Raw genomic sequence first — 12,073 nt, forward strand, 5'->3', positions numbered from 1 at the left:
TAAGGCTCCTCTATCAATGAAATATAGACAGATGACATTGAAAACCAATTTCATATTTCAAAGGACCGTTCTCTGCAAAGATACCATGCTGTGGAAGACACATGCAATCAATATGCCACCTATGTGCACATAGCCCAATACCCGTGCAGTATATATATCGATCAGCATACATATACTATATGTACATGCACAATACATGGATACTCACCACCACTTCAGCCCTGCTGCTGAGACCTTTTCCATAGTCATCTGTTGCAATAACTTCAAACCTGAAGTAGGACCTGCGCATATTTCGAAACATGATGGCCGACTTGACAACACCCGTGTATGTCTCGATGACAAAGCTGTCCTGGCCCTCTGGTGTGGGTGGGATAATCAGGCGGTATGCCATCTCACTGTAATTCCCAGTGTCCTTATCAGTGGCCTGTAACCCAAATGCAGCACACACATAGAAAGTTAGACAGGAGAAAAACTGTGTTATAAAACTGTGTTATAAAACTGTTTTACTCAAAAAAAAAAAAGAAAAAGAGAAATGTGCCATGGAAAGAAAAGTATTGGTTTGAGATTTCAATACAGCCTGAGCTCTTGACGGTATGATGGTGGCTGAAAACACTGAAGGCGAGATTTTCTTGTTCGACCCCCCCCCCCCCCGTGATGCATCAATCTTGCATTGATTTACTACACAAACATTTTGCAGCCATGTGACAAATTTAAACGATTCAATTATCTGAGGACAAGCCATCCGCTTATATAACTTCTTTTCTTGAGGGCAGTGTTGCCTTTAGTGCATCCATGATTTGTTAAGAAATGTTATCTAATAATGTCAGAACCATTGATGGATAACCATTATAACATTGTGTTGAACTACAGCTGGCTGGAGTGGGAACCACCGACAGTTTGGCACATATTTTATGATCACAGCAAACTCAAACAAGAGGTGAGTAGAGTTTTAAGTGATGCCCTCCTACCTTTACACATCGTTTTTTCATATATTGTTTCTATGAAAAGATAAATGATAGCAGTTTTAAATTTGGTAAAGCTATTACAAGTTAGCAAAGACTTTTTGATTATTAAAAATAGCATTTCTCCCATCGACCTCTGAGGCACAAATTCTGACTGGCCAATGAGCTCACAAACATAACTTTTCAGAGCGCTTGTCTGTAGTAAGTGACACTGATAAATAGGAGCAATTTCTCTTTTTTTGTCAAGCTGTTGGAAGAAGAAGGGGGGGGTCCCACTGCAAGGGCTGCATAAATCAACAGAGTGAGATATCCTCGTTGGGTGAAGACAAATTTATCGAAAATATGTACTAGCATCGTGTATGTAGGGCAAACCTTTTAAAAGTTGTTGAGGACACTGAGGGGAAACTGTCACAGAGTGAGATTTGTTTGCAAGCTGCCATAAGAGAACAAAGTGAAAACGTATAGATTTGGATGGTTTACATTAAAAATATAAACATTAAGGCATTTGCTTGTTGTTCAAAAAGCTTTTTTCACTCTTTTTTAAAACAGCACAGAGCCAGAGAGGGTACTGAAAAAAATTGGTGACCCATGAATCCAATAACTGATTAAAGGGTCATGTAAGTGCCACAAGGAGCAGGGGGTAATTACGCAATCAAATCTTTCTTCTGAACAGAACATTTTTACCTTGCTAATGAAATATTTTCCACTTAACTTTCCAATCCACTGAAACCTGTCTGGCACTGCAAAGTGCAATTGCTGACATACAGATGTCTGCAAATTACTCCTTAAGACTGTATAATGTGACTATACTATTGTGGACTAAGTGTCAGAATATGTCAAATGGTATTTCTCCAGAGACAGCAGCGCTCAGCCTTATTACTAATGAAGTCAAGTACAAACACTTCTCACTAGCCATACTCCAAAGAAGCCTAGGCCCAGGGGAAATTATAGATAGCACTTGACCCATAATTCTACATGTTGGAGTCTATTCCAAGTTAAAGGAAAGACAGGAAAGGGATTCTGAGCTGGTCGAGGGGTTGAAGCCACTGCACAGTGTTTAGTCGATGATGATCTACTGTACATCTGAGCCTACACGAAATATGTGTTTACATATTCAGAGGTCTTGGGCAGATTTTCTAATTATCGTCATCATTCCTTATCTGAAAGCTCCCATGACTTCAATCCATGTTTTTAAGGTTTCAGTTTGTATATAATTATTTTTACACATTTTCTCTCACACACAACAGCAGATTTGTAATTGCTATTGTAACAACTTACATGTATTTTCAGTGAAAACACATTCTAAGTCATTCAATTTAATGGCATCTATGCCAAATTAATTATTACTTTGTCCATCACATTTACATTTGCCAGTTACAGGGTTCTGGTATGTCCTGATGGTATGGCATCCTGGGACACTAACAGTAAATGGACCTGATTCATTGTTAATGCTATTAGTTACACCTGTGCTTTTCCTGCTCTGGAAAATCAAGATGTCTATCCAAAATTCTATTAGTTACAGTCCCCTTGACATTTCTCAATGGCTATCTGTTTCTAAATTGTTTTACTGGACAATACATGGTAGATTGAGTTAAATCAATATTTAGTTTGTAAATAACGAAGCCCTTATGCGATTATTAACCAGATACATATGACAAGGTAGGATCATGAATTAGACCGTACAAAACAATGCACACTCTGAGCTCGTACTTTAACCAATTGAATTAGCAAGAATTGAAAAAGCGCACGTCACGTGCATGGACATACACGTGTGTCAGGCTAATACTTTAACCTCTCTGTTTGATGTTATAAACATGAAGACCCATCCAACCACACAATGATCATGTACTGAATAATGGTTCTAGGCTAAATCTCCCACAGTGCCCATACCCACAATGCCATTCTGCGATATCTCTTCAACTCTTCGAAGACTTTAATTAAATATAACACACCCAAACATTGACTACACAAAGTGCATTGTAACAATGATTTAACATATTGTATTTAAGTTTAACATACTTGTGTAATGATGAGGTATTAAGTTAATGTTCAGAAAATGCCTGTGCAAACCATTTGGACATTTTCTGCATGTGTTTAAGTGTTGAGATGATTTTATTACTTTGATAGGTATCTCATGCCTGAATTTCTTCACACGCAATCTTCTGTAAATATATGCTAACCCTATGTTTGGAGTTGTCAAATGCAGTAAAGAATGAATCACACAGCTTAAATAAGCCCTGGAGAAATGTTTCTGTCCTATGAGAGCTTTTTTTTCTTTTTAAAGTTAGAACATAAAGATTAAGGATAAGCTCATTTCCTGCAGAAAAAGCAACCCATGACTTTTATTTGAGACCATCAATAAAATGAATATAATCCCCGGCTGCCCCTGGCATTCCCATCTTTTTACCTTTAGATAGCAAAAAAAATCTTTTGGGGATTTAAAGGTTGAGTGACAGCTCACTCCTCTGTATCCTTTGATGATTTGGGCTGATTTCCCCAGCTGCTGGAAGGTCTTAAATACTTTTTTTATGAATCTCCCTTTATGACCTTTGTACTCCCGCTTGCCTGCTGTATATTACACCTTCTTCATCTTTCCTTAACTATTCTCAAGACACCATTGGTGTCCATAATACTGTAAAGTTCCCATGTTTCTGGCCAGTTCCCAGTTCAGTTTAAACAGTTACAGGCTACAGTTCCTCCTAATTACGTTTTGTTCAACTTCTAAATATTTGAAAAGGTGTTCCATAATGCACTATTACTATCTTGTTAGTCTCTGCTGTGTTGTGACCACAACAGAGTGACATGCAGTTCAAATGATTTTTCAGCATTCTTATGCAGCATAAAATTCTCAAACCAAACAGGCAAATGACCCAGAGTTTGCTAAAATTGCACCAAATGAAGAAACACCACATTATACCTATTTATATATCTCCACTTAGACACATTTCTTCTTTCTGTTGCTATGTGGATGACACTCAGCTGAAAATCAGTTTTCAAGATACAGGTTAGTTGTGGCCCATCAATTTCCATCAGCTAAATTGCAACAAAAAGTCCTGATTATAGGCACTGATAGAGTAGCGTCACATCAAAGACAAGGCTTGGCCTTGGTCAGGCTACACTAAGTCGTGTTCTGGGGAATCAAAAAAGTGAAAAACACCTGTCGGCTGATGTACAGAATATGTGTCTAGTGGCACCGCTGTTACTATGGTGGCAAAGTCAAGCTGATGACGCTTGTTCACTGACATTGAAAGCAGAGATGTTTGGGTTGATCGTGGGCAGAAAATATAACCCATATCAAATTCCTGATCTAAAATTGTTAATGACATAGGCTTTGGTGGCTGGAGAGAAGGAGAATTCACAGAATTTTGTATTCAATTTAACCTGACACATTAAAGGTGTGGGGGACAAAAAAAGGATTTTGAGAATTGGCAATTACATTGTTGTTATTTACACCCTGTTAAGACAAACTAGACACATAACCCCAACAAACCCTGAAACCTTGACAAAATAACAAATCTGTTGCCGTGACACATTGTACATTCACCTAAATGCATGACTGTTTGTCAGCTGTAGTGCTGACATTCAAGGTAGGCATTCAGGACACTCAGGACTGGTACCTCAAGGATTTTGAACACAAACACAAGCCTGAGGACACACCAACACACACCCACACATACAGAAACCAGACATACAGTGTAGTATACAGGATGACAAAGTGAAACCTCCTTGGCAGAGCAGGCTGATAATCAGACAGGATGTCCAGCCATGCTTCTGTGAAGATACTGGGATTACACCGTTCAACTCACTCTGATGAAGAGATGTAGCGAGTGATAGTGGGAGGAGATGAAACTGTGTTGCAGAGAGCAGATGGGATGAATTCTCTCACCATGGCTGCAGGGTAAGTGTTGAAGATGTGGGACTAGAGTCAGGCACAAACCAACAAGAAGAAAGACCTCAGCAGATGTTTTCTTACCACTATCTTGAGCACAGAGCTAAAGATCTTGCTGTCCTCCGCCACGCCGCCTATGTAGAGCCTCCTGGAGAAGACGGGAGGGTGGTCATTCTCATCCTGCACCTCAATGAACACCTTGGCTGTGTTAGCTGCAAAAAGCAAATGGCAACAGAATGCATTCAAGTCCTTTGGGGTTATACAGATCTATAGCATTTTATAAGGCTTAACGTCACTTCAATTCATGTGAAACAAAAAACAAATAACTCCAGTCTGTGTACTTCAATGTAAAACTATTCAAGCATCTGATAGCCAAGGTTTGCTGCATCCTCACAGAATAACAATTGGGACACACGTGCCCAGACAATTTGTAGTCACGGCCACTAGCTGTTGAATAAACACATCTCTGAAGTCATCCGAACTGGCGTTGATCAAATGTTGTATAATTTAGCCTCGAAATTGTCATGTCAATATATTTTTTTCATGGTCATCAGCTGGTCCACAACTTCAAAAGACAGCTTGAAATCACTTCCCAGAATATTTTGAAAGTTAATCATCGCTGAAAACTTCACAGTATGTCTTCAAATAAGATCCTGTGGCTGGACATTGCCAATAAAATCAATTCAATTTATTTTTAAATTGATGAGTCAGATTCACCTCAATTTTTAAATCTGACTGAAAAATGTGGGAATATTGATGCTATTTACTTGTTTTCGTTTTGACCAAAAGTGGACTGAATGAATTTGGTAATACCCCCCTTCACATAGCTGCAACGATTTTTTGAAGTGGATTTGTAATTCCATGCTGTAAAGAAACACAAGTTCCCTTAGTCCTAACTCAACCCTCTCCAATAAAACAGTGTGAGCAGTTATCTTGGTGAAGTGTACAACTTTGAGTCAATAATGAGGAGGTTAATTTTGTTTTGATTGCAGCAAATATTTTGAATCGAGAGAAACTGGGTCTGAAGTGTGTTGATGACTTTTTCTCTCACTGCCTCACAATCAGTAGATCAGAAAAACAACTGAGCAAGTTTGCATTTTGTTTACCAACCAATTACTGAGAACATTCACACTTTGAGTAAAATATGGCTCTGTGAAATAATAAAAATGATGATGAAATCTTGCCTATGAAGCCATTAACGTTAAGTAAGGTCTACTTCGCATCATTTATTGTTGAGGAGATTGTTTACCGGACAACTTGCTGCACTAAATAAAAGGCTCTGAAAGCTAAACTGGCAAGCAATATGCACATTATAGGGAATAAAGATTTGAAGGGCAGCCAATAATCAAGGAGCAGAGGGGTTAGAGAAAACATTGTGAAAAAAGAAATGGGGAAAGGAGGCAGATCTTTTGGTATTTCAAAAATACATTTGTTGGTTAACTGGTCTTTTTGTGAGGCTTGTAAAATATGAATCCTGCCCCTTTAAAGAGAAAACACACATATCTTGAGAATAAAGATTTGTGCCCCCTAATTTGTCACAGTTACATCTATGCATTGAACAGCATAAATATATACAGCATCCTTCCAACAATGCAGTTTAGGGAAAAAATATGCAGTGTCAAGGACCATTTTTCTTCTGGCGGCATGCAAAAATGTAAAGCCATGTGGCATTGGCGCTAAGGATGCACCAGGGGAATTGGACAAACAAAAACACAGCACATCAAATTACAGGCACAAAATCTGGAGTGTGAGGCGCAGAGGGAGGACTCCAGGGGATGGAAAAGAGGTCTGAAGAGTTTCTTTCTCTTCCCTGTCCTTTGTAGAAAGTGGCTATATTTTATCCTCGGAGTATCAGGGTATAAAACCATAAATACAGCCCACAGTCACAGAGTCCTGATCCACTTATATTACTGCGGTACAGTAATATAAGTGAGAAAAGAAACGGTGTCTCAACACGCCAAGAGAAGATGTCAGCCTGTAGATGCCAGGGAAGTTCAATCCCCTGTCAGAGAGAGATAGTCCTCTACTTTACATCTATCAGACAAGTGATGTGAGTGTGTGTGTGTGTGTGTCTGTGTGCCTGCGTATTGTGTACTTGTGATTGCCGTCATTAGTATGTGACAGACAGATGGTGCTAGAAGGAGAGATGCAGGTAAAGTAGGCCATTGATAATTCAGTTCAAATGGATCCAGAGTGAGGTATGAACCCAACTTGTTGTTAGCATTTCACAAAACTTTTGTCAGTTACCGGTCCACAAACAAGCCTAATGATATTCCAGCTGAAGCATGGTCAAAAAAAAGAACGTCGTCTGAGGGGCTCAGTATGCGGACTATCGAACGGCGTCTAAACCTCCTTTCTGACCGCGTGTGCGTCCAACAATTAATGCACACTTCACACAGCAATTGGCCAGGTATGATACAAAGCAAGTGTGATCTTGTCTCTCCAACTCTCTTCAAGTACTTCTATAACTTTTTTGGGGTGTACAACCGAGTGCAACATCATAAATGGCTTTGAGAGGTGAACATATGCGCCATTATCCCCCATCGTGCTTGGACTACAAAGACACTGCAGTCTTGGACAGAGATCGGGGAAGCAGTTGGATGCAGCCAGGAAGAGGCTGTCACAGCAGGCTTTTAGCTTCGGCTTTGGGTGTGGTCACTAGCACACAGAGGCCTTCAGAATGGGAACAAACTATATGAGAATTTGCAATGATTAATGTTTTGTCACCCACCCTCGTTTTGGGGGAGTTCTTACTTAATTAAAACAAATGGGCTGTTTCTGATCGTTAGACCTTTGTGACGAATTTAGACAGGTCTTTAGTGATTTATGATATGCTGCTTTTTAAGCAGATAGAGGTATAAAGAAAGAGATAAATCATATTTTAAGGTTATTTTTAACAATCACCATCACTGATAGATTAGTTAAATGTCAATGCATTTATCACACACTTGATATTTCTACATGTTCACACTCAACCTTTCATATTACTCGCTGTCTAGCAGCGACAGCTCGACAAAGAGCCAGCGCTCTGCGGATAGAACGAAGGGTGTTCAAATATTGAATACATACTTAAAGCATTGAGTAATTCCACAAAGGAATAGAACATAAGTGCTGGTATTGCAGCATAGTCACTCAAATAATATGACAATTCATCTTAGTCTGAATGTATGAAAATTAGTGGTCAAACAGAGTCAGACAAACAAGCAGACTGAAGTGTGAAACTGAACAACCAATTACAGGCTGCAGTAAACCTGCCAACAAGTATACAAATGGATCAGTGCAGTGAAGAAAGTCAACAGTGCATAAAGCATAAAAGTGCAGCTCTACACACTGTGACACAATGTTTTCCTGGTTTTGATCCAAATCTGCAGGCCAACAGTGTCAGTAGCAGACATAGATTTAATGTGTAAAGGGGCAGAATTAAGCATGGCATAATCCACACATACTGTACGTACAAACATATAATGCAGGTAAAAATGAATATAAATATGTGTGTTAAAAATAGGCTGTAACATCATTTTCAAAACTGTATTTAACCATAATCTGTCACAGTGAGGGATTAATATGATTAAATACAAATGCAGCAGCTGGAATAATATGAAACAGAATTTCATCCCTGATTTCCTACAACACAACTCAACCTCCTTATTCACCCATTCATTGGATGCTATTTCTTACTTTTAGAAGGTACCCGCAGGTTGGACATGACAACCAGCATAGAGTCTGCCTGGACCCGGAGGACATAGCTGGTCACATTTTCGTAATCCAAAGGTTTAGCTGTGGAAATGACACCGGTCCTGTTGCTCACCTGAAAATGACCTAGAAACAAACAATATCAGAGCACATGAGGTGAGTGGACATAAGACAACATTAGGAGGTAAGTAACCTAATGGATGAACGCACTGAATACTGGACATACAGTAGTGTTTTGATCAGAGCTATATGGCTCGCCTTTGTTTACACTCTTGGCACACATCTGTGTTAATATTGGTAAAACGTGACTCTGCATGTATTACAACTGACTGCATTTATACTCCTTCACAGGCTCTTTAATCTTGGTCCTTCAGTGTGACGCTCAATGGGGCCTTTTTAGCACCCTTCACAAAGAACCTGCTACAATTTAGTTAAATTATCCAGATGCTAACACAGTTGTACATCTTTACACATGTGCTATAGAAAAAAAAAAGAGTGAATAAAACAAACAGTTGTTGGAAAATACAGAAATCACAAAAATAATTCATGAATTCTAATGGAGGCTGCCTTAACAGCATTTTATTTTTTTTTTATTTTGTGTAAGCACAGACAAAAAAAAATAAAAAATCACAGGAATACATCTGGCTATTGTAAAAAGACCATGCTTCAAAATTCAGAATGCTTTTGATTTTCCTGAGAATATTACTGCAAGGGGTCTGGAGGTAGAAATAGAGCACTCTCGTTAGGTCTTGAGCCTGTGAATTCCAGGAGCACCTAAGGAATGTGACTCTAGCTCATGTGTCCATGTGAGGTGCATGGTGGGAAGGAGTTACTGACTGACAGCTTCCTACGGCACTCTTCGCTCTCTCCAGCTCAGAGCTACGTCTCCGACTTTTGTCCTAAACACCTGAGCTATACTCACACCTGTCTTGTGTTCTCTCTCTCCCAGGGTGTAATGATGCTCTTCAGACTTCATTTCAGTGTGAAAAGCAGTCTACAGCGGCAAGTACGTCAAAACATTCTACTTCCAGACAAAGACAGGACAAACCCTACGGCTATGACGTGCATCTTGCAATTTTCAAATTAAGTATTTAAAAATTGGTTTCTGTACCTTTTGATGTTAGTAAAAGCACATATTATATTTTAGTTTTTGTTATAAAATATATAAAATATGGTTTGTGGACATCTGCAGTTGTCAGACAAAAGGCTTTAAGTTGACAAGTTGATGCGCATGTAGAAAAATAAACGAAAAACAGGAACAAGAGGGCTTTGTAGCACAATCCCAGAGCCTACTATATAATTTGAGTGAGTGTGTTTGTAGGAGTGTTGATTAACAACATTTTGTACTTTGAAAAAAATACTTAATTGTATATGATCTGTATAAGATCATATACAATTGTAGCACATACCTCGTTCATTTCCTGCCACAATGGAGTAGAAGATGGTTTGATTGATAGCAGCAGCTAGAATAGTCCCCACCGGTGTGCCAAGTGGAGCCAGCTCACTAACCAGAGGAAACCTGGAAAAACATAGAACACAAATCATAAGTCAGTGATCAATTGAGATGCATATTTCACAGATAGAGTATACAAATGGTTAAGATGAATACAAAGGTTGTCATAGAAGCTACCGTATATCTATGTACATTGTAAGAAACAATACAATGTTTGGAATAAATTCAAACTGATTAATCAGGATTGACTTCAATGAATTCCCACTTAGTGCATGGAAAAGATTCCGTAGAGAATTGTCAGAGTAAATAGTCGGTATTAATTACTGTGATTGTGTAAATGATTGGTAAGTAATTTAAGCTCTTAAGAATTCACTGAATAAAAGTCTTGTTGTCTATATATTGTGTACTTTTCAAATCTGCCTGATATGCATTTACAAAATTACACTTTGTATCATCTCAATATAAGTGTTAAAAAATAAGCACTTATTGTTTCAAGGATTTTGTTGTTTCTTTCTTTTGTCATTTATTTCAGTAGTTTTACCGTTCACTGTAACTTCACTCAGGTCTCCCGATAACAATACACACCACACGATTTTTTTCCTTTTTGGAAAATGAATAAGTAAACGATTTTTTTTCTAAGGGAGCACATTGTGGTCTGGGAAAACAATATGACTCATAAATAAATAATTCACAACTGCTTGGATTGATGCGATATCTTCCCAAATATTCATTCAACAATAACCACATAGAGAGGAGGATAAGAACACTCAAAAGGTGAGTGCTGGCTTTGTATATGAGTGTGGAGGTAAAGCTATGAAGCACAGCTCTCATTTGTCAGCTCAGCCTTTGCTTCGACTGTCAACTATGGTCAAGAGCTTTGGGTAGTGACCGCAAGAATGAGATTGAAGATTAAAGCAGCTGAGATGAGGTTTCTCTGCAGGGTGGCTGGTCTCACTCGACTTGATAATACGAGTAGTTCAGCGGTTCAAGAAAACCTTTGTATTGAGCCGCTGCTCCTTTGTGTTGAAGGGAACCAGCTGAGCTTGTTTGAGATCTTAGTAAGGATGCCCCTTGACAACTTTCTTACGGTGGGTTTCGGAAACAACCCACTGGGAGGAGACACTAGGACAGACCCTGCATATTATGGAAGAATTGGATCTTTCAGCTTTCCGGAGAGTGGTGGGGTTTTCACCAGGAGGGAGCTGGAGGAAGTTGTAGGTGTAAAGCATGTTTAGGCTGATCTGCTTATGCAATTGTGGCTTTAACCCTGACCAGGTCAAGCTGCTCAAACATGGAATTGACAGAAAAATATTGATACATACATACAAATGTCAATTCCACAATACATTTTTAATTGCTTGTATATTCATTAATTATATAATAATAATACATATTTTGAATATAATGTTCTTTAAGCAAGTTTGAGTAAAGATCTTTCTAACTTCCACATAGACAAAAAAACAAATATCCAAACAAATGATTTGATAGTTAACAATTTGAGTGTTTTTTTCACTGATAAGTGAGACCTTGTAACAGCTAATGACTATACTTGACTATTAGGCATACAAGTGGGTAATCATCTCCAGCATGATTGTCACCACTCTCCACAGGAATAACTGCTACCATAAATGACAGGGAACCCTGTCTTGGCGGTGTGTCAGCACGGGCTTATTTAAGCTGATAATGTCATCTCACTGTGACACCCCTCTTATGATACTGTGACTACTTTCTCACTTATACTCTCGTCTCTGTATATGAGGTGTGTACTCGTTTGTGCATGCATGGTGGTACGGTTTCTTTTGCTGTTTTCATTTAAAGTTTGACTATTATTCAGCAGCAGTAAGAAATCTGTGACATCGTCGTGGGAGTAATATTCACAGCATAATCTGTGACAGTCAGATTCTATTATATAGTCAACGTCAGTGTTATGGGGTATTTTTGGGAGAAGACGCTATCTTGGCAGTTTGTGTTATTAACATAGACCGGAGGCGATTAGATGCCTCCAGTCCATATTTATACTGTAACATTTTATTTAATGCTTCGGCTTCTCTAGTCTTTGCTGACCCCACAGTTGCA

At 38.8% G+C, this 12,073-nt stretch overlaps 1 protein-coding gene across 1 annotated transcript in view; it reads right to left on the reverse strand.

Moving 5' to 3' along the window:
* Positions 1 to 12,073, reverse strand: part of LOC137880129 (protocadherin-15-like) — a 200,535-nt gene that overhangs the window by 23,293 nt on the left and 165,169 nt on the right. Inside the window, exons 26-29 of the mRNA XM_068721280.1 lie at positions 9,954 to 10,063; positions 8,530 to 8,670; positions 4,936 to 5,063; positions 209 to 424 (exon numbers count right to left, since the gene is read on the reverse strand). Coding sequence (XP_068577381.1) covers positions 209 to 424; positions 4,936 to 5,063; positions 8,530 to 8,670; positions 9,954 to 10,063 — 595 coding nt within the window. The remainder of the gene's footprint in view (positions 1 to 208; positions 425 to 4,935; positions 5,064 to 8,529; positions 8,671 to 9,953; positions 10,064 to 12,073) is intronic.

The sequence above is a fragment of the Cebidichthys violaceus genome, unplaced genomic scaffold, assembly GCF_023349555.1.
Source record: "Cebidichthys violaceus isolate CVI_PGR_0920_01 unplaced genomic scaffold, fCebVio1.0.p SCAF_10, whole genome shotgun sequence".
Lineage (NCBI taxonomy): Eukaryota > Metazoa > Chordata > Actinopteri > Perciformes > Stichaeidae > Cebidichthys > Cebidichthys violaceus.